Source organism: Schistocerca americana, chromosome 8, assembly GCF_021461395.2.
Source record: "Schistocerca americana isolate TAMUIC-IGC-003095 chromosome 8, iqSchAmer2.1, whole genome shotgun sequence".
In the NCBI taxonomy this organism is placed as follows: Eukaryota; Metazoa; Arthropoda; class Insecta; order Orthoptera; family Acrididae; genus Schistocerca; species Schistocerca americana.
The window spans coordinates 435,775,193-435,797,588 of NC_060126.1; the positions used below are offsets into that span (position 1 = coordinate 435,775,193).

A 22,396-nucleotide genomic window follows, 5' to 3' on the forward strand; every position below is an offset into this window, starting at 1 on the left:
AGGCAACAAGAGTCCATTTTCCATTAAATACCAGTGTGACTTTTGTGCCGGGTCTGCCTTACTTTTATTGTCCGTCTGTCTTTTCCTCATCCAGACACTCAGGAGGTAAGGAGAGCACACATACCGCCCTATAGCTGGAAGCAGGGGGTGGTAATTTCCACCATTTTCATACAGTGCTGTCACCAACAGTGTTCGTTGTGCATCTTGAACCTTTCTCATCATCACCAACACTTGACGCAGTTGCAAGTCGCCGAATGTAGCGTCACCTGAAATAAGACTTGCAACTTGCTGGTCAAACTCCCCTGGATGGGGTTTCCCGGCCATCAGTGCCACACGATAATTACTTTTTTTTATTTTGATGGTAGAAATGACACATGGAAGTAACAAATGTTCGTCAATATGCAGAACAGATACATTCATGTTCAAAACTGGTGTTGATTTGTAGTACTCTATGAAATTAAGTACAATGTAAGACATTTACTGTTAGATTCTAAAGATCACTGCCGATGAGAACTATAGTGCCTATGAGTCAAGAAAAGACAATGAAATATATCACCTTCGATATTCAATATTTAATATAGATTGATCAATTTAGAGATTATGTAGATATTGGTGACATATTTCAATACTGTTGTGAGACAGTATATATATTTTGGTATATCGATGTTGTTTGCCCATCCCCACCCACGGTCAAATGGAATCCATATGAGATTTGCAGCTGAGTTAGCAAATCTGTTACTATAATCCGTGATAGACACTTCTAAAAATGTGCATAGTAGAATGAATGCAAGCACAGATCACATTCGTCTACAAGAAGGGTACCAGAAGTGATCCACAAAACTACTGTCCAATATCCTTGACATATCTTTTGTAGAATCTCAGAATATATACTGAGCTCAAACACAATGAGTCATCTCGAACAGAGTGACCTCCTCAACGCCAACAAGCACAGATATTGAAAACACCGATCATGTGAAACCCAACTTACACTTCCATTACAAGACGTACTGAAATCTATGGATCAAGGCAGTCAGATAGATGCAGCATTTCTCAGTTTCGGAAAAGTATCAGGCTCAGTACCGGTACCATACCCGCACTAGTAATCAAAAGTACGATTGTGGTGTATTAAGCGAAATTTGCTACTGGATTGAGTTTTTTTTGGTAATGAGGATGCAGCAAATCATCTTGGGTGGAGAGTCATCGACAGATGTAGAGGTTTTTTTAAAATTTTTATTGTGTGTTTCGTAGATCCAGGTAGGATATGGAACGTGGCAAATTCTAAGGATTTTGAGTATAACCTATATGGCAATAGCAATGTAATGCAAATAAAATATCATTTACAGAATATAAAATAAATTAATGGAAAATTTCGTTTCACTTTGAAAGGATGAGTAATGTATACAGGCCGCAAAGTTAAGTTAAATGTTACAATAAGTAAATACATAAGCACAAAAACAAAATTTTCGCTTGTCTATTATAGTGTCCAAGCATAAGGGTAGTAAAAGTTCGAACATAAAACATATTTAGGAATACAACAAATATGTAAAATATGATACACACATTGTAGGTTACTGTTCTTGAGTGGGGCAACATATTTAAAATAGAATTACTGACATAAAATTTCTCAAGACTAGTTCCAAAGTTTTTCAAGGTTAGCAACGTCAAAAAAGATGAAAAACATGCTACAGGCACTGTAGTTTCCACTGATTGTTAAGTGGTGCATCAAAATAATTTTTAAATTAAATATCCGGACATAAAATTAATCAAATCCCTTTCTAAGGTGATTGTAAGTTTAGCAGAGATATTGATTTTGTCTCAGAAATTCATCAATTGCGTAAAAAGGTTTGTCTATTAGGTACTCTTTAAGATTTTGTTTGAATTAGGGTAATTGTTTGTGAAAACATTTAATATATAATGAGGGGTGCATTAAAAGTCTTTACGCTAGAATAATAAACTCTTTTTTGAACCAGATTACAACTTTTCAGTTCAACATACAGACTGTTTTTGTTTCTTGTGTTGTGGTTGTGATATTTGCTGTTGTCTTTGTATAGAGAAAAGTTATTACAGACAAAAGTCAACAAGGTAAGAAACATGCTTTAAGTCAGTGCTAAGAATCCCCACCCTTCGAAACAGGTATACCATTCATTACTCTCTCTCTCTCTCTCTCTCTCTCTCTCTCTCTCTTGTTTTGCAGGAGGTTGGTTCCACCTGAATACAATCACATTAATGAAAATAGCGAAAGTAACAAGCCTTAATGCCATCTGCTTCATACACTGAAGTGACCACCATAATGCAAATGTTGCTGAACCAGATCTTTTAAAAAGATGAAGAATGTGGATTGGCTAATTTTTGTGATGTATAGAACCTTGTATAATGGATTTTATGTGCGTTAAGTGTGAGGCCATTTGAAGAAAACCAGTTTAAGATTTCAGAGAAAACTTTGACCACAGTTTGTTCATGACTATTTTCTGATAATTCATTAATGATATTTGTGGTATCATCACTGAAAAGGGTAAGTTTATTCTTTATATGAGAACAAAGTGGGAGGTCATTTATGAAAATAAGAAATAACAGTGGACCTAAAACAGAGCCTTATGGCACATCAAAACTTAAAATTCCCCACACAGATTATGTACGTTCTCGATATAAGTCATGAACTGAGAGTTCCTACTAAACCATAATCCTCCACCTTTCTAGACAATCGAAGGTTTTCGAGAGATCTCAAAAAATACTTACTGTTGACATTTGTGTGTTAATGGTTTCTGAAACCTGATTGTTGAAAGAGAGTATTGCTTGTTCAGTAGAAAGACCATCATGAAACCCAAACTGACATCTGTTGAGGATGTTGTGGAAGTTTAGATCATCGACAGTCATTCTGTGAATGAGTTTTTCAGAATTTTTGGGAAGACCGTTAAAAGGGAAATTGGATAATAGTTTGTGGCTTTACTTTTGTCATTTTTTAAAAAACGTATGGTACCACTACAGCCAATTTTAGTCCATCAGGGACAATTCCTCCTTACAGGGATGTATTGAATATGTCTCATAAGGCTTTGAGTCTGGACTTATACGATGGGGTACCTAAAGCAAACCAAACTTTTTTAACTTGATTATTCACATTTTAAGCACAAATCTTAAATTCCCTTCAAAGTACTCTCCAATTGCACTAACACACTATTCTAATTTTTATTCCATTTTCAAAACATTGTTTAAATTCATTTTGTGTGATACTTAAAAGTGCCTCTGTCGTTTCCTCTCTTCACCTCAAGAACATTAGCAAAAGAGTTTCCTTTCATGTATCTTTTTAGTTTAGGAAACAAAACAAACAAAAAAATTGTACGGAGCAAGGTCAGATGAGTATGGAGGTGAGAAACTGGGGATCATATAATTTTTGGTAAAAAATTTTCGTACAGACAGCGCTGTGTGAGCAGAGGCATTGTCATGATGGAAAAAAAACAGTCACCTGATTGTTACAATCAGTCCGCTTCCGCCGCACACTGTTGCGCAATCTTTTCAAAACTTCCAAGTAGAAAACCTGGATAACTGTCTGACCTTGTGGAACGAACTCTGAATGGACGACTCCTCTCATATCGAAAAAAAAAATCAGCATTTTTTAAATGTTTGAACCTATCGAGTTTTCTTGGGACGAGGCGAACTTGAAGTCTTCCACTGGCTTGATTGTTGCGTTGATTCAGGATCGTAACCATAGCACCAAATTCGTCGCCTGTGATAATTTTTGAAAAAAAAATTTGCATCTTTTGGGGCTCATCTTTCAAAGCACAGCAAGCTTCACGCGATATTGTTTTTCTTGAGCAATCGTTAGTCGTGTTACGAATTTCGCAGCCAACCTTTTAATTCCCAGATCTTCTGTCACAAGTCGCTGCACTGCACTCCAAGTCATTCCCGACGGTTCCACAACTGCTTCAACGGTATGTCGTCGATCTTTGATGATGGTTGCACCAATGTTTTCAACATTTTCATGTGTTCAGGCGATGGAAGGACGACCAGAACAAGGTTTGTCATCAACTGACATTTTATCATTTTTGAAACGGCAAAACCAGTCAAACACTTGACTTATCCCCATATCATCGTCCTTGTACGCCGTTTTCAACATTTCAAGACCTTCTGTTCCACTTTTTCCGAGCAAAAAGCAGAATTTCCCCGCCCCACGCTGTTCACGAAAATCAGCCATTGCATATGGCATTTATAATAACATTTAAATATTTTTTGAGAAATATTGTTCACACCAACAGAATTTTTATTTCTTATTGACTTGGTTACTCTTTTAATCTCGTTTCCCATAACACAAGGTCTGCAGCGTTCTGTTGCTAATAGCTTTTGATAAATGAGTACTCACTTGATCCACAGATCCTTTACAGTCACCCTTCTCTGCTGCAATCAAAAAAGTTTGTTTAGTAACCTAGGGAATGCCCAAGGGAAATGTACTCGGTTCCTTGCTGTTTATGTTGTACATTAATGGCCTTGCAGACAGAATTAATAGTAACATCATATCCAGTTACCTATAATAGTACAATCTGAAAGAAGCCACACAAAAAATTCAGTCAGATCTTGTTAAGTTTTCATACTCATGCCAACATAGGCAACTTGCTTTAAATGTTCAGAGACGTAAAATTGTATACTTCTCAAAACGAATGAATCCAGTATCCTGTGACTGTAATGTCAGGAGGAATCAGTGAACTCATACAAGTACTTGCACGTAACACTTGGTCAGGATATGAAATTGAATGATCACAAAGGCTCAGTCATGGGTAAAGCAGATGGCAGACTTTGGTTTATTGGTGGAATACTGGGGAAGTGCAATCCGTCTACACAGGAGAGTGCAGAGAAATCACTTGTGTGAGCCATCCTAGAATACCTCTTAGGTGTGTGGGACCCATTCCAAATAGGGCTAACAGAGGATACTTAACGTAAACAGACAAGGGCAGCACCAATTTGTCTGAGCTATGGGAGAATGTCACAAAGATGTTGAAAGAAGTGAACTGGCAGACTTGTGAAGACAGATGTAAACTGTCCCAAGAAATTCTGCTTACAAAGAACCAACTTTAAAAAATGACTTTAGCACCAGGCCTATAACACACTGCCAATGGCCTTGACACAGTGGTAACACCAGTTCCCGTCAGATCACCAAAGTTAAGCACTGTCAGGCTGGGCTAGCACTTGGATAGGTGACCATCTGGTCTACCAAGTGCTGTTGGCAAGAGGGGTACACTCAGCCCTTGTGAGGCAAACTGAGGAGTTACTTGATTGAGAAGTAGCGGCTCTGGTCTTGGAAACTGACACACGGCCGGGAGAGTGGTGTGCTGACCACAAGCCCTCCATATCCGCATCCAGTGACGCCTGTGAGCTGAGGACGACATGGCAGCCGGTCGGTACCATTGGGCCTTCATGGCCTGTTCGGGAGGATTTCTATAACACGCTACTGCTCTCATAGGGATCATGAGGATAAAATTATATTAATTACAGCACAAAACGAGGTATTTAAACACTCGTTCTTCCCATGCTCCATACGAGAATGGAGTGGGAAAATGCCCAAATAAGTACAATGGAACATTTCCCCTGCCATGCACTTCCCAGTGGTTTGCAGAGTATGGATGTAGTTCAAGAAAAAATTCAAAGTCAACATTCAAAGCTTCACTTATGGAACTGAAAGTCTTAAACAGGTTACATAGGAATGAGTGTATAAAGTAGGGACGGAAATTGTTTAAAATGATTGACCAGATGGCCAATGTACAGGATCTTACTGCTTTTTGAGGTTGAAATGAGGACATCTAAAGATAACATAACGGAAAAAAAGTTGTAGATGTAAGTTAAATAATTGGTTACTACAAAATGGTTGTACAGTGCTACAATGTAATTCATAATGCACTCTTTAACAGGACAATTGTATGGAAAATACTGAAAACTCAATAGAAATTTCATTATGTTTCTGAGGGGAACATTATCTCATCTGAACGGCTCCACCATCATGGTTTATTGGCTTTTTATTTACATTCCTACTAATATGCAGCACTGATTTTTGACAAAAGCCACCACACAATCTAACAGAGCAAAAATTTTGCTGTGAGCAACCACCCTAAAATCTCACTGCCAATAACATTTTGAAATACTCAGAACTTTTATTTCAATTGATGAGGATAATGACAACTTCATGAGAATTACAAAAGTAAAAACTCTTCAGCTTCAATAGTTAGTAATCTTTTCCCATATAGTTATTTGCACATTTATAGCTGAGTTGCAACTTAACATAGTTTGGTTTGGGTATATGCTCATTATAATTTAATGGTATTCAGTCTCCAAGCTGCAATTATTTTGCTTGTATTTGGTGCTTTACAGACAGGATACCACCGTTCTATGGAGAACCTTGCCCTGTCGAATACTGCATGAATGGCGGGACATGCATCTTGATTAAGGCTGTAGGAGAGCTAGCTTGCCAGTAAGTACAACACAACTTCTTTATTCATGTTTGATCCTGTAATATCTACAGCCATCAGAGATATCAAAGATAATATAAAATCTGACTTTGATATGCTCTGACTTAAGTCTATACTTTAATGTGCGTATGTATAATTATTCATAATTATCTTAAGTACCCAATGATTTTATATCATCTGATGATCAAAAACCATCAGAAATAATTTTAGTTTGTTCTTAATCAGGTCACATTCTTTTCCAGTTTGATGTAGACTGGTAAGTTGTTCTGGGGCACTTTTTTTGACAGGAAGGTGTTCTGGTTTGGGGGACATGAATGTTATGACAACTTCTGGTTCTATGATTATGAATGGAGTTGTTTTAGCAATAAGCATTAGAGGCTACCAGATATTCTGTTTGAAAAATTATTGTTTTATGTGCTTATAGTAATGGTAGACTCAGTAGTTTTACTTTAGGGAATAACAAACAACTTACACAGTCTGACTACATCTGCATACATACTCTGCAAGCCACAATATGGTGCAGCCAGAGAGTACCCTGTACCATTACTAGACATTTCCTTTCCTGTTTCACTTGCAAATAAAGCAAGGACGAGGAGGGAGGAAATTAGTATTTAACATCCCATTGACAATGAGGTCATTAGAGATGGAGCACAAGCTCAGATTAAGGAAGGATGGAGAAGTAAAGTGGCTGAGTCCTTTCAAAGGAATCATTTGCCTTATGCAGTTGTGGGAAATCCTGGGAAATCTATCCAGAATGGCTGGACATGGGCTTGAACCATTGTCCTCGAGAATGCGAGTTTAGTGTGCTAACCACCGCACTGTTCCACTCAGTAAATAAAGCAAGCAGAAAATGGCTATAAGCCTCCATATGAGACCTAATCTCTTCAATCACATCTTTGTGGCCTTACACGAGAGGTATTTTAGTGGCTGTAGAGTCATTCTACTGACAGCCTCAAATACTGGTTCCCTAAAGAATGTCACTTTTCCTCCATTGGTTCCCATTTGAGTTCCCAAAGGATCTCTGTAATACATGTGTGTTGTTGTAACCTACCAGTAACAAATCTTGCAGCCCACCTCTAAACTGATTCGATGTCTTTCTCTAATCCAACCTTGTATGGATTCCGAACACTCGATCAGTACTCAACAATGGGTTGCACTAGTGTCCTACAGATTGCGTTTCCCCAAAATTATTCTGTACATAGCTACAAATTAGAAATATCCACAATATTAATTCACCATATGCATGAAATAAGTATTATATGAATGCTTCCAAAGATAAATGCAACATCATATAAATTCAGTGCAAGAAAATAAAATGTATGATGATGATGGTGAAACAGGTTCTAACTACTTACCTAGGCTAAACAGAACTAGTTAGGCAGTTCATAGAATTGTTAATAAACATAAATAGCTTTGGTGTTTGCCAGTATGACACCTATAGCATCAAAAGTGTCAACTCATCCTCACATTATCACCCCACTGCCTATAATAAGTGGATGGTTAAAGCTTAACAAGCTATTATAAGTGGCTCGAGAACTAATTCTCCACAATGTTGCTGTCGAACACATCAAATTGGAGCTATTTTGAAATCACACACACCTTTAACCTCATATGGTCTAACCATAAATGATTCAATAAAAGACACCAAGTACACAATCTTATGCAGCCACTTGTGCCTTCTTCTGGCAGAACAGTTGAAGAGAAAGTAAGAGGGGTGAAGGAAAAGGACTGGCAAGGTTTAGTAAATGGGGAGAGTTACAGAAAAGTTACCCAGAATTTCATGTCAGAGGTGACTTACTAGAAGGGTTGAGAAGGAAAGACTGATTGTTGATGCGTGCTCTACAGGAAATTTGAAAACCTGAGAACTTAAATGTGAAAGATACAGTAATAAGCAAGACAGATATTACAACAGTGCAAGAATCAATAAGGCTGGAGGGCAAAGTGTATCGTATGTGGTAGATAGGTGAGGGGGCAGGGTTCAATTCCCAGCTGGGCCAGAGATTTTCTCCACTCAGAGACTAGGTGTTGTGTTGTCCTAATCATCATCATTTCATCCCCATCGACACACAAGTTGCTGAAGTGGCATCACATCAAAAGACTTGCAGCTGGCGAACGGTCTACCCGACGGGAGGCCCTAGTCACACAACATTTAATTTTTATTGAAGCCCACACAGACAACTGAAGTATTTCCTTCAATAAATAGAATGTCCAGCAGTGTTTTTAAGTGATTAGTGAATATTTGTCTATAAACTGCAATGACAATGACTTTACCCCGCACTTAATACAATTTCATGGCTGGTGTAATTGCCCCCCCCCCCCCCCCACCCCCACCCGCTACACTGAAGAATTAATTTTGTTTCACACCTTCTTTTATATCTGATACGTGATTTACTAAAGATATGTACTCCCCCATTTTTGCATCATTCCTGCAGTACCGGTACTGACTTGATAATTTATACACAGATGTATGTTGATATTACTTAGCCCAACTTTCCTGTAGCAGTGTTCCACAATTTACATCCAATCAATATTGACACCATTGATTACCCACAATATAAATACAATCACAATTGACACTGTTTATTAAAAAATCGAGTGCTAATGAATTGTTTCTCAGTCTTTGGATGCTTAAAATCTGTGAGTGACTAGCATAGGAAATGTTTACAATTGCATTGACATTTTGCAGTGTCATGTTCCATCCCTTTCCTTGTGTGACATCAAAATTGCTTGGAAAGCACAAGCCGTCTGAGCCTCACTGACCATGATGTGCTGCTTGCTTCTGCTGGTGCTGCAGATGTTTGTTGTACAGTTGGTGTTGATAAGCTGTACTTCATAGTTTGCTGTTCACTACCCATCATTTCTGACTCTGCTGCTGTTTCTGCATCCATGACAGATTTATATGCTGCATGATTTTTCCAGACTAGCCCAGTGGAATGACCAGTGTGACATGTTGCCATTATGTTTGGTTAGTGTCATCCAACACTTTACTGATATTTCCAAATGGAAATGTCTTGTCCTTTCTTTTCAGAAGATGCTATGTTTTGTATAGCAGCATGGCAGCATCTGTTGAGAAAATCTACACTAAGAAAGCTAGTATTTGGATATATTTGGTAGGCCTCCTGAAACTGCCTCTTAGCTTATGAATTTCAGTGTTTACATTCAAAGTAGACATAATGTTTAAGTTGTATCTCATTATGCTCTGGTTCTCAGCTGTGGCCAGAGCTTCTTTAGACTGGGGGCAGCATTCACTAGATTATTCCTATAAATGCCACTTGTACCTCCAATTAATACAGCACAATAGTTATTGGTTTTTCTATAGTCCATTACAACTTCCTTAATGATTTCCTGCATTGGTAAATCTGGTTTCATGTATATTTCCTGAATGCTTTTAAATTGTAATTGCTGTGGAGAAGGTCTGAAACACAGTATCAGTGGCTAGCAGAATAGTCATGCTGCTGGGAGTTGCTCTCTCATGACTTGCTGACACAAAAATCTCATATTTTATGCTTGATAATATGTGTCAGGAGTGAACCATCACTACCCTTGTATATATAGACTGAGTCCCTTAAATCTTCTTCAGTTATATGTTACAGATTCCCTTGATTCATTTTCACAGTACAGAGAGTCAAACTTATTTATTAGTGGCACACATGTATTACTTCATGTAGCGAGAGAGTGTGGACTTACAGAATTTTTGAATGTTGGTGTATGGAGATTTTACTTTATGCCATAGAATTTTTGAGGCTTAATGTATAGAGATTTTACTTTATGCCTTAAAACTTCAGTATGATCAGTCAAAAGCTGTTCCATGTCCTCCAGCATTTACATGTATTCTTTTGAGTGCACTTAAATCTTTACATAGTACATGTATCACAATCTGGAACTACACATTTTCATAGGAGCTTCTTGGCTGTTACACAAATGGCCACAGGCACATGAAAATATATCGAGGTTTACTTCCACAAAACACTCTGAATGATCCAATAAAATACATCGCTGAACAACCTCTAAACCATTTTTAATTTTTTTTATTGCATGAAAGACACTCTACTGATGGTAAAACCTAGTGATTTCTGATACACCTGCATTACTGTCTCTTACATATTAATTTCTGGTATGTACTTCTGTAAAAGCAAAACTGAAACATTATTACCATTATTTCAGTAGAAAGGTAATAGGCATCGAGATGGCATGCTAGATGATTCATGTTCTTATATAAGTAATTAACTAAATAACAGATAAAAAGGTAGGCCTAAGATGGAGCTAAAATGCTAGCCTTTTGGGATCAGTAATCTGACTACATTGACTGAACTAACTTCAGTCTTCAATGGAATCTCCTCTTCTGTTAACTGCTTAGTAACTCCCTCCTCAAATCTGTTATATAGATATGAAGAGGATTACTAAAAAAACTCACTTGCATCAAAAAGATGCTGCCACTTGGTTGATAAACCTAGAAGATGTCATCAGAATGTCACTTCATCTGCAACTTTGTTAGTAATATTCAAAAAACTTCACTATTCAATATTCACAAGCAAACCTACCCAAGGGATACACCTTGATTTTGATCATCTTTGAATACTTTTTAGTACAGTGCAGGATAAGAGACATTCTGTTAACAGGGTGTAACACCACCTTGAAATAGTTAATTTTAATATTTCTGAATAAATACAGTTGAAATGGTAACAGATACACAAAAACTTCAAACAAGAGTTCTATTGTTTTTAATTTATGTTATAACAGTGCACCAAGATTTGTTGAAAAAAGTATTTTTTTTTAAATCCACTTACTATTTTGTTTTCATTTCGACACTTGACCAATAGAAAATGTATATCATCATTAACACAAAATTCAGTGATATTTAATGAAGTGGTTCAGCAAAGACATGTGTGGTTGTATCTCTGTTTGGTTGGCAAAATTTAAAGTACATTCTGCATTTTTTTGACCCAAGCAATTCTGCACTTCCTCTTTTTTGCACAAATTTATGATAATGTTACAACAATAATTTACAAACAATTTCAAACATAAATTAATTAAATCTGAAAATATTACAAACTGAGTAGAAAAAAAATTAAAAAAGAAGTAGAGACACACACACACATACAGATATATGTGGGAAATGCTTTAAGCAACACATATCACAATTGAAATTGAACTGAACACATATCAGGCCCATGTAGAGTGATTTAGAGGTACTCTAGCTTATTTCTGGCAAATGCGTTGGGGAGTGTCACTTTATCGTACATATACACTCCTGGAAATTGAAATAAGAACACCGTGAATTCATTGTCCCAGGAAGGGGAAACTTTATTGACACATTCCTGGGGTCAGATACATCACATGATCACACTGACAGAACCACAGGCACATAGACACAGGCAACAGAGCATGCACAATGTCAGCACTAGTACAGTGTATATCCACCTTTCGCAGCAATGCAGGCTGCTATTCTCCCATGGAGACGATCGTAGAGATACTGGATGTAGTCCTGTGGAACGGCTTGCCATGCCATTTCCTCCTGGCGCCTCAGTTGGACCAGCGTTCGTGCTGGACGTGCAGACCACGTGAGACGACGCTTCATCCAGTCCCAAACATGCTCAATGGGGGACAGATCCGGAGATCTTGCTGGCCAGGGTAGTTGACTTACACCTTCTAGAGCACGTTGGGTGGCACGGGATACATGCAGACGTGCATTGTCCTGTTGGAACAGCAAGTTCCCTTGCCGGTCTAGGAATGGTAGAACGATGGGTTCGATGACGGTTTGGATGTACCGTGCACTATTCAGTGTCCCCTCGACGATCACCAGTGGTGTACGGCCAGTGTAGGAGATCGCTCCCCACACCATGATGCCGGGTGTTGGCCCTGTGTGCCTCGGTCGTATGCAGTCCTTATTGTGGCGCTCACCTGCACGGCGCCAAACACGCATACGACCATCATTGGCACCAAGGCAGAAGCGACTCTCATCGCTGAAGACGACACGTCTCCATTCGTCCCTCCATTCACGCCTGTCGCGACACCACTGGAGGCGGGCTGCACGATGTTGGGGCGTGAGCGGAAGACGGCCTAACGGTGTGCGGGACCGTAGCCCAGCCTCATGGAGACGGTTGCGAATGGTCCTCGCCGATACCCCAAGAGCAACAGTGTCCCTAATTTGCTGGGAAGTGGCGGTGCGGTCCCCTATGGCACTGCGTAGGATGCGTCGCTGCGGTCCGGTCCCAGGTCGACAGGCACGTGCACCTTCCGCCGACCACTGGCGACAACATTGATTACTGTGGAGACCTCACGCCCCACGTGTTGAGCAATTCGGCGGTACATCCACCCGGCCTCCCGCATGCCCACTATACGCCCTCGCTCAAAGTCCGTCAACTGCACATACGGTTCACGTCCACGCTGTCGCGGCATGCTACCAGTGTTAAAGACTGCGATGGAGCTCCGTATGCCACGGCAAACTGGCTGACACTGACGGCGGCGGTGCACAAATGCTGCGCAGCTAGCGCCATTCGACGGCCAACACCGCGGTTCCTGGTGTGTCCGCTGTGCCGTGCGTGTGATCATTGCTTGTACAGCCCTCTCGCAGTGTCCAGAGCAAGTATGGTGGGTCTGACACACCGGTGTCAATGTGTTCTTTTTTCAATTTCCAGGAGTGTATATTTGAACTTAGTGTTAATGATGTTGTACATTTTGATATTTGTGAAATGTCAAAATGAAAAACAAAATAGTGAGAGGGAGAGGATTTGGAAAAAAGATGATGTCTTCAACAAATCTAGGTGCACTGTTATAACATACATTAAAAACTATAGAACTTTAATTTGAAGGTTTTTTTTTTTATATATATATATAAGTTACTGTTTCAATGGTATTCATTCAGAAATATAAACTTAATTTTTTTTTCATCAGGGTGTCTCACTCCCTTAACAGCTGTATGCAAATGTATAAAAATATTTGTGTGTCTCATTTTGATGTACACTACAACATATTCAAAGCTGATCAAAATCAGAGTGCACCCGCTGGGTAGGTTTATGTGTCAGTCATTTGTGTTGCTGTTGTGGTCTTCAGTCTAAAGACTGGTTTGATCCAACTCTTCATGCTAGTCTATCCTTTGCAAGCCCCTACATCTGTGACTAACTACTGCACCCAATATCCTTTCGAACCTTCATACGCTCGTAATGCGAGCAGGACAAATATGTGAGCTGCAGCACCTCAAACATGAAATGCAACATCTGGAAAGTGTTCTGAGGAGCAATGGGTACTCCACAAATTATATTAGAAGTGTAACAGAGCCAAACACTCGGCGAAATAAGAAATCAGGAAAAGAAATGTCGGGTACGGCCTTTCTGCCATACATTCCCAGAGTGACGGACAAAATCGGCCATATATTGCACAAACATGGCGTAAAGACAATTTTCAAAAATGGTTCAAATGGCTCTGAGCACTATGCAACTTAACTTCTGAGGTCATCAGTCGCCTAGAACTTAGAACTAATTAAACCTAAGGACATCACACACATCCATGCCCGAGGTAGGATTCGAACCTGCGACTGTAGCGGTCACGCGGTTCCAGACTGAAGCACCTAGAACCGCACGGCCACACCGGCCAGCCAAAGACAATTTTCAAACCGACAAGGAAGATCAAAGAATGTTTTAGATCGGCAAAGGATAAAAGGGACCCACTTGCAGTGTCGGGAATATACCGCTTACCATGCACATGCGGAAAAGTTTACGTTGGAATGACTGGACAATCAATCAACACCACAATCAAAGAACATAGGCAACATTGCACATTGGGGCAGGTGGAGAAATTGGCTGTGGCAGAGCACGCACTGAGTGAGAAAGACCATGTAATAAAATTCTCCGACACGGAAGTTCTGGCTGTAGAGAAGCACTATCACACCCACATGTTTTGAGAAGCTGTAGAAATACACAAACACAAGAACAGCTTCAACAAGAAAGAGGAAAGCCTTAAAGTAAACAGATCCTGGCTTACCGTACTGCAGCAAACGACCGTTGCAGGTAGCAAGAGGAGAACCGCACCAGAAATGACCACGGAGAAGCCCTCAGATGTTGGCGCATCAGGTACATATAGTCTGTGGCCACAAGCTCAGCTCCAGTTCACCACTGGCAATGGAGGGTGAAGCTTTGATTATGCCAGCCACTTGTGCTGGCAAAATGTCAGTAAAATCATCAGACAAATGCCGGCCAAAGAACCCAAGACAGAAGCAAATAGGTAGTTTGTCAGTTCAGTCCATATTTGATGTTAAGAAATTTCTCCTCTTCAGAAATGCTATTCTTACTGTTGCCACACTAAATTTTGTATCCTCTCTACTTCAGTCATTATCAGTTATTTTGCTGCCCAAACTGCAAAACTCATCTACCAGTTTTAGTGTCTTTGTTTCCTAATCAAAGACCCTCAGCATCACCTGATTTAACTCAACTCCATTCCGTTACCCTTGTTTTGCTTTTGATAATGTTCATCCTTTCAAGACACTATTCACTCCATTCAATTGGTCTTCAAAGACCTTTGGTGTCTCTGACAGAATTACAATGTCACCGGCAAATGCCCCCTTGAAAAAAATTCAGTTTGTATTTCTTCTCCCTGAACTTTAACTCCTCCTCCAGATTTTTAGTTGGCTTCCTTTACTGCTTGTTCAATCTACAAATTGAATAAAATCAGCAATAGGCTACAATGCTGCCTCATTCCTTACTCAGCCACTGTGCCCCTTCATGCCCCTTGACTCTTATAACTGTCATCTGGTTTCTGTACAACATGAGTATACCTTTATACTTTTCACTTCCTGTATTGTACCTCAGCTGCTTTCAGAATTTCAGAGTTTATTCCAGTTGACATAGTGAAAAGCTTTTTCCAAATCTACAAAAGCCATAAACGTGGGCTTACCTTTACTTAACACATCTTCCTGTTTTTTTTGGAATTGTTGTTATTACATTCTTCTTGAAGTCTGAGGGTATTTTGCCAGTCTCACACATCTTGCACACTAGGTGGAATAGTTCTGTTACTGCTAGCTGTCCCAAGGATATGTGTAGTTCTGAATAATGTCTTTACTCCAGGTGCCTTGTTTCGACTTAGGTCTTTCAGTGCTCTGTCAAATTCTTCCCACAGCAGCATTATCTCCCATCTCATCTACAACCTCTTTTGTTTCTATAATACTGCCTTCATTTCCCTTGTGTAGTCCCTCTATATACTCATTCCACCTGTCAACTTCCCTTCTTTGCTTAGTGCTTGCTTTCCATCTGAGCTCTTGATATTCAGAGCTGCTTTTCTTTTCTCGAAATGTTTGTTTAATTTCTCTATGGCTGTATCTAGCTGTCCCCAAGCTACATATGTTTCTACAGCCTTACCTCTGTCCTCTAGCAAGAAATCTCAGTCTTTATAAGACACAAAAAAGCTGCCAAAACTAATGAAGTCAACAAAAAAGTGCAGTTAAATTAGCAGAGGGAAAACTTACAGTTTGATATTCATGGTTAATCAATTATGACTTAATGTGCCTCTTAAATGGTTACTGATACCTGATTTTTAAATGACTTGTACTTATTAGTAATCCTTTTTATATTACTGTTTTGGTCAGTGTACCATTTCTGAAGAAAATAAAATTGTAGTTCTCAGAAGATCTTTATGTACTATGAATAGATAACTGAATGTTTTATTTCTCACAGTGATTCATTGTGAAATTGTGCAACAAGGAAATGGAATTCTCATTTATGTTGCAGATGCGCAGAAGGGTTCCAAGGCTTCCGCTGCCAGAACAAAGACCTCACGTCAAATGGGAGTACGTATGGACGTGGATTGCTCTCTTGTACATTAGGCATTTCTTCCTCGTATTACTGCTAGGAAGAGGGTTGGAAGACAGCAATTTGCAAGTCTTTCAACACTCAAAAAAATCCAGACAAAATTATTTAAAGAACGTAAGCAACCCAGTGCCAAAGAATTAGAAATAAAGAATCTCACAGTGTCTATTAAAAACTGGTTGGATAGTTTTCCCTCACAGTACAATGCACACATATATCTACTTTTATCTGTTAGCGTGTTGCTAGTTCTCGAAAAGTGAATGTTTTTATGGAGAAATAAAACTGGAGTTTTTATTTATTCATCCATCTCACAACAAATTAGGACAATGCCTATGGAAGCCAAATCTGTAAAAATAATATAAAATGTTTGTAAAAAGCAAGTAAAGACAGAGTGAGAAAGTGAGAGAGAGAGGGACAGTACTCGGAGGTGCTCTCCAGAGGCAGACGAGTCGAGTCACAGGACAGACGTCGTGTCGTGCGTTATTCAGGTATGTCGCACATATTCCACTCAGAACAGTTGGTTTGTCTGCCTGTCTGTATATATATATAAATATATGTGTTGTGCTAACATCAATAATACTCTCTGTTCTCTCACTCACATCCATCAACGATAGCATCTTCTGGTTTGAAACAAGCACTGCTGATCACTGCAAGAGGTGAGCACTGAAATGCAAGTAGTATGAAGAGATGTTAAAAAAACACACACTATCTCTCAGCAGTGTCAGTTCTTGTAGAAACTGTTAGCTTTCATTGTTACTCATGAACAATGAGTTCAGATTGTATGACCTTCACTGTACCATATCTGTTTTGTTTTTAACAAGTATTTTACTAGGAGCATGCTCCTACATTTGTTGTGAGAAGGTGCATCATGATTGATTTTCTTTGTAATCAGCACAACATGTCTGCTTCTGAGCTACTGAAACATTTGTCACACAAATAAAATATTGTATACAATGTACAGGCATACTGAGCCACACTTGCATTGCTTGCTGTTTGAGTAACATACCACAGAACCTTGTGAAATATTGCACGATATTATCTCTACTGTTTGTAATTATTCTAACAAATACTGAGAATTAACTCCCCTATGATATGCGTATTTGATGTAGCTTGTAAATGATGGTAATAGTCTCATGTATTGTGAAATTTTTAATATCTATTAGTCTACTTTGTTTGTATTACTAACAGTCAGGCACTAACTTGCATGTGTAACAGTTGTGCACTGTGGCATGGAAAGAGTTCCAGTGCATACCTACTCCATTAATTTTCACAACACAAATTCAGAGAAATGATCCTACGTAGCTGATAATAAATAAGCAGAAAATTCCAACGACTTTTAAAAGGCAGCAGTCAAAATTAAACACACAGAACCAGAGTAGACTATGAGTCACTGACAACTATCATTCATACAGATGGTTCGTCACCGCAAGTATTTAGTAGAACATTTTGTTGCTTCTGATTATTGTGTTCTGTGGAATAATCCATGATAAAGTTGACAAGTGAACAAAAACAGCCTGTCCACTAGTTCTGCTTATGATGCTTTAAAATCACTAAATTGTTACATTGAGTACTTCTGCCAGTAAAAATGAGACTGATTATAAAAAAGCTTAGTATGTTTTTCTCTGCTAGTAACTGTTTGACAGATTTCTGCCAGTGATTCAAAACTCAAGTAACAGATGCTAAGAAAGTGAAACTATGCTGGAAAGATATGCAGGGTGTGTCAGATAAATTATTTGCCTTTGTAACTTACAAAATAATACATGACAAGAATATTTATTGAGACAGGTCCACATAAGAAAAGTTATACTTTCTGCAGGTTAATCAATAAGTTTACTGAGTTATTTTCCTGAAAGGTACAGCAATAAGATACAATTTTTTAAAACGAACTAGTTTTTCTTTCATGTAGCTGATGTATTTAAAACAACTGTGTACAAATCTCCTGAAGGGTACAGCAATGAGATAGTGAAACATTGTTTTTTTTCCTGTTATGTAACTGATGCACTTAAACCAGGTGTGTACAAATCAGTTTAAATCACATTTCTGTTATGTTTGGTTTGGGAGCCATAAACATTCAAAATGTTGGGGGTGGATACAACATGCTGTACAAAATTCTTGGCTGTATGCTGGTGGATGTTCTGATAGTGGAATGTTGATTTAAAGTGGGGTGTTGAAATATGTACCCATTTTCCTGAATGCACAACACAATGTGCCTTCTAAAATACCTGTGGACAAGATGTCACACTGCCTTTGTCAAGGAGCAACAAGCTTCCTCAATGCACCATTTGAAGCCATCTGGAATTATGGGTTCAGTGTTACACTCATTATTCTTTGGATATCCCCACAAAACAAAATCTACTGTTGTTAAATTGGGCAACAGTGCAGGCCATTCCTGAAGACCATAGCACCCCAGCCACCTTCCAGATAATCTGTTTTTCAGTTCTTGCAAATTATCACACACAGAATGGGCTGGGCAACATTCATGCTACATCCACATACAGCCTCTAATGTCTAGATGGACATTTTCAATGGGAGCACCTAAACTGTCCATGATAAAAGTGTGATATGTCTCACCTGTCAGTGTACCTGCAAAATAGTGTGGACCAATGATTTCATCCCCAAGGATTCTATACCACACATTAATAGACCACCTCCATTGATGACTGACAAGACCTACTCACCAATGATTATCTGTGGCTCAGTAATGCATTTATGATGGTTCACTGCACCATAATTTGTGAACATGTATTCATTGGAGAACATAACACTTTGTAAGATGGTCCAGAGTGAAATTACTCATGTTGAATTTGCAGAAAGTAGCTCTCCAACTGCGGGTCCTGTGTCAGTGACAGGTGATGTGGGTGAAACCAGTGACCCTGTACTATACACCACACAGATGTAAGGCTGATATCAGTGACTGCAGAAATGCCTCATAAGCTAACACGAGGATCAGGGTGTATCACAGCTAAAACAAATTCCTCCATCTCATCACTTCTTGCTGGTGTACATCTGTTACCACCACACCTTCTCAAACTACTTGTTTCGCAAAGTCATTGTTCAACACGTAAGAACATAATGTCTTCTGGAGCTCTTCAACAAGGATATCTCATGGCATCCACCATTTCTGGTTCATTGGCATTGTGTTGGCATTTGCCGAGGGTCAGCAATATGTCAATATACTCGTATGTGTATGGCATGTTTATTCAACATCAGTATCTGCAGCACACTGAACCCCATTTGCATGTACAGTCCAATCTGCATTGTATACTGTAGTGTAAGGCAATGGTCCGCAGTCTAACTGAACATGACATCTAACAGAACATCAAGGAAGCTTGAAGCTCCCTGACACTGGCTATGCTACATCTTGTCTGCAGGTTGTGTAGAAGGCATATTGCATTGTGTGTTCAGAAACATTGGTAAACATTTGAACACCTCACTTAAATCAATATTCCACCTCTAGAACACCTCTCTGCATACAGGCAACTATTATTGGCAGCATGTCGCATCCACCCCTAACACTTTGAAGGTTTATAGCTCCCAAACTAAACACATAGAAATGTGATTTAATTTGATTTGTACACAGCTGGTTTAAATACAACAGCTATATAACAGAAAAACTAAAGTTCTGTTTAAACAACAGTATTTTGTTACTGTACCTCTCTGCAAAATAACTCAATAAATTATGTTGATAATGCCACAGAAAGTGTAGCTTTTGTTATGTGAACCTGTCTCAATAAATATTCTTCTCAGATATTTTTTGTAAGTTACAGAGGAAAACAATTTATATGAAACACCATGACTAATATAGTGAAATAGTTGCCTTAAGTATCAATAGCTTTAGGGTTACCATCATCTACATTTCCTGTGCCATTATTCCTCAGTATTTTCACAAGCTGTTTTGCTTTTGTGAAAAATTCAGAACCAGTCTTTTATTTTGTGACATAAATACAGGAGTAGCTTAATAATAATTCAAGAAGTCTCTCAAAGATAAGTGAAATCTGAGCAGCAGTGTTTAAAAACCATTGCCTACTTTAAGCACTTAGGTCAACTCTATCACATTACAACATGTTATCAATCAATTTCTATACTTCAAAACAGACTTTTTATACTGATTACAGTAGAATGAAACTTCCAGTCCATAGCATTATTTCATATAAAATGCTCTACAAGCTAGTAAGAATAGTTGCCATTCCTTATTTTTGATACATGATTGAACAATGCGGAATGGATGACTGGTATTTAATAACCGTGTGGCATATTTAACATTAGTATCAACTAGGTGTGACAAAAAGAATGAATGAAAAGTTGACCTAATCAACATGATACATTGGTATGTGTGCACACATTTGCAGAGGGCTGTCAGTTTGACCCGTAAAGTATTACCACTCATGACTTCGAATCATCCGTGATGCATGCCAGATGATCAACCAACATTCAGTTGATTTTTGACTGTCTTCATCAGTAATTAGGTTCAAAATGGTTCAAATGGCTCTGAGCACTATGGGACTCAACATCTTAGGTCATAAGTCCCCTAGAACTTAGAACTACTTAAACCTAACTAACCTAAGGACATCATACACACCCATGCCCGAGGCAGGATTCGAACCTGCGACCGTAGCAGCCTCGCGGTTCCGGACTGCAGCGCCAGAACCGCACGGCCACCGCGGCTGGCCAGTAATTAGGTAACAGAGTATTATAGGATGAAAGTGTTCAGGGTTCCCCATGTATCCACCGAAATTTTTGCCATGGTGTTGTGGTTATCACATATGGTTGGTTGGTAACAACACACACAAAGTATCAAATATGCATTTGTTAATCACTGAGACAAAATGAACAAACATGGCAGAAGAACAAGTTGTGTGCCAAGAATGAGCTAGCATAAAGTAGTCCAAAGAAGTAAGAGTCAAAGATAGGGCATTCTGTGCCAGAGACACCACAGGCCCCCCTCCCAAGAGTGTGGAGCACAGTGAAGGGAAGCTTCATCAGACAAATTCATAATCTTTGTGCCATCACGGCAGTTGAAGGCAGCAACTGGCATGAGAAGTAGGTACATCGGATCTGCAGTGCAAAGGTCCCATGGTTCCAACAGCTGCACAGGTGGAGAGACATCGGCTGAAGGTAGGTTGGCAGCGTCGGGAGGCAGGTCGGTGACTGACCACACCAGTTTCAGTCAATTAGCAGACACAGTCAGTGGACGTCTATGTAGGCGGATGATGAACGTGTTCATACTGTGACGTAGCATGCAATGAGGACCCAAATAAGGTGGCTGCAAGGCTGCGTGCACGGTGTCATCCTGCAGCATCACAAAGTCACATGAATCAAGGTCCTTGTGGATGAGCAGAGGGGGTGGAGGCAAGTGATGTGCATACAAATCCATTCAACCAGAGCAGGAAGATCCACAGTAGTGGTTGACAGTGAATCCTTGACAAACTCACTGGAAAGGAGGAGGGGTTCACCATATAGAATCTCAGCAACTGAGGTGTTCAAGCCTTCTTTATGGGCTGAGTGACCAGGACCCATGGGAAGGCCTCGGACCATAGGCCACCATGGCACATAAATGCGTCCTTGAGTGTGTGGTGCCACTGTTCGACCAGGCCGTTTGCCTGAGGGTGGTAAGCCGTGGTGTGAAATTTGGTGGTGCTGCAGAGTTTGCAGAGTCGTGCAAAGAGGATAGACTCAAACTGGTGTCCCTGGTTGGTTGTGAGGGACAGGAGACAGACAAAATGAGCAACTCCCACCAAGACAAAAGAATGTGCAATGATCTCGGCCGTGATGTCAATAAGAGGGACCGTCTCGACCCAGCAGGTCACGTGGTTGATGACTGATAAGAAGTAGCTGTAAGCCTCTGAAGGGGGGAGGGGACCAACAACATAGATATAGACATGCCGAAGACACCCTGTCAAACTTGCCCAATGGAGATTGAGCACGCCTGCTGACCTTGCTGCTCTGGCACAGGATGCATGCATGGGTCCAAGTATGTCAGTCATGCTTCACACCAGGCCAGACAAAACACTCTGTAACCAGCCACATTGTAGCTCACATTACGGGGTGGCCAAGATGTGCAAGGCAGTAAAGACCCTGTGACGAAGGGTGGTAGTGCCCAGAGGGTGAGGTGTGCCCGTAGAAGTGTCACAATAGACAAGGATCGTCCAC

General features: G+C 39.6%; 1 protein-coding gene across 1 annotated transcript in view; it reads left to right on the forward strand.

Moving 5' to 3' along the window:
* LOC124545900 (pro-neuregulin-3, membrane-bound isoform-like) overlaps positions 1-22,396 on the forward strand; it is a 382,922-nt gene that overhangs the window by 274,949 nt on the left and 85,577 nt on the right. Inside the window, exons 5-6 of the mRNA XM_047124860.1 lie at positions 6,352-6,451; positions 16,169-16,227. Of these exons, the coding sequence (XP_046980816.1) occupies positions 6,352-6,451; positions 16,169-16,227 (159 nt within the window). The remainder of the gene's footprint in view (positions 1-6,351; positions 6,452-16,168; positions 16,228-22,396) is intronic.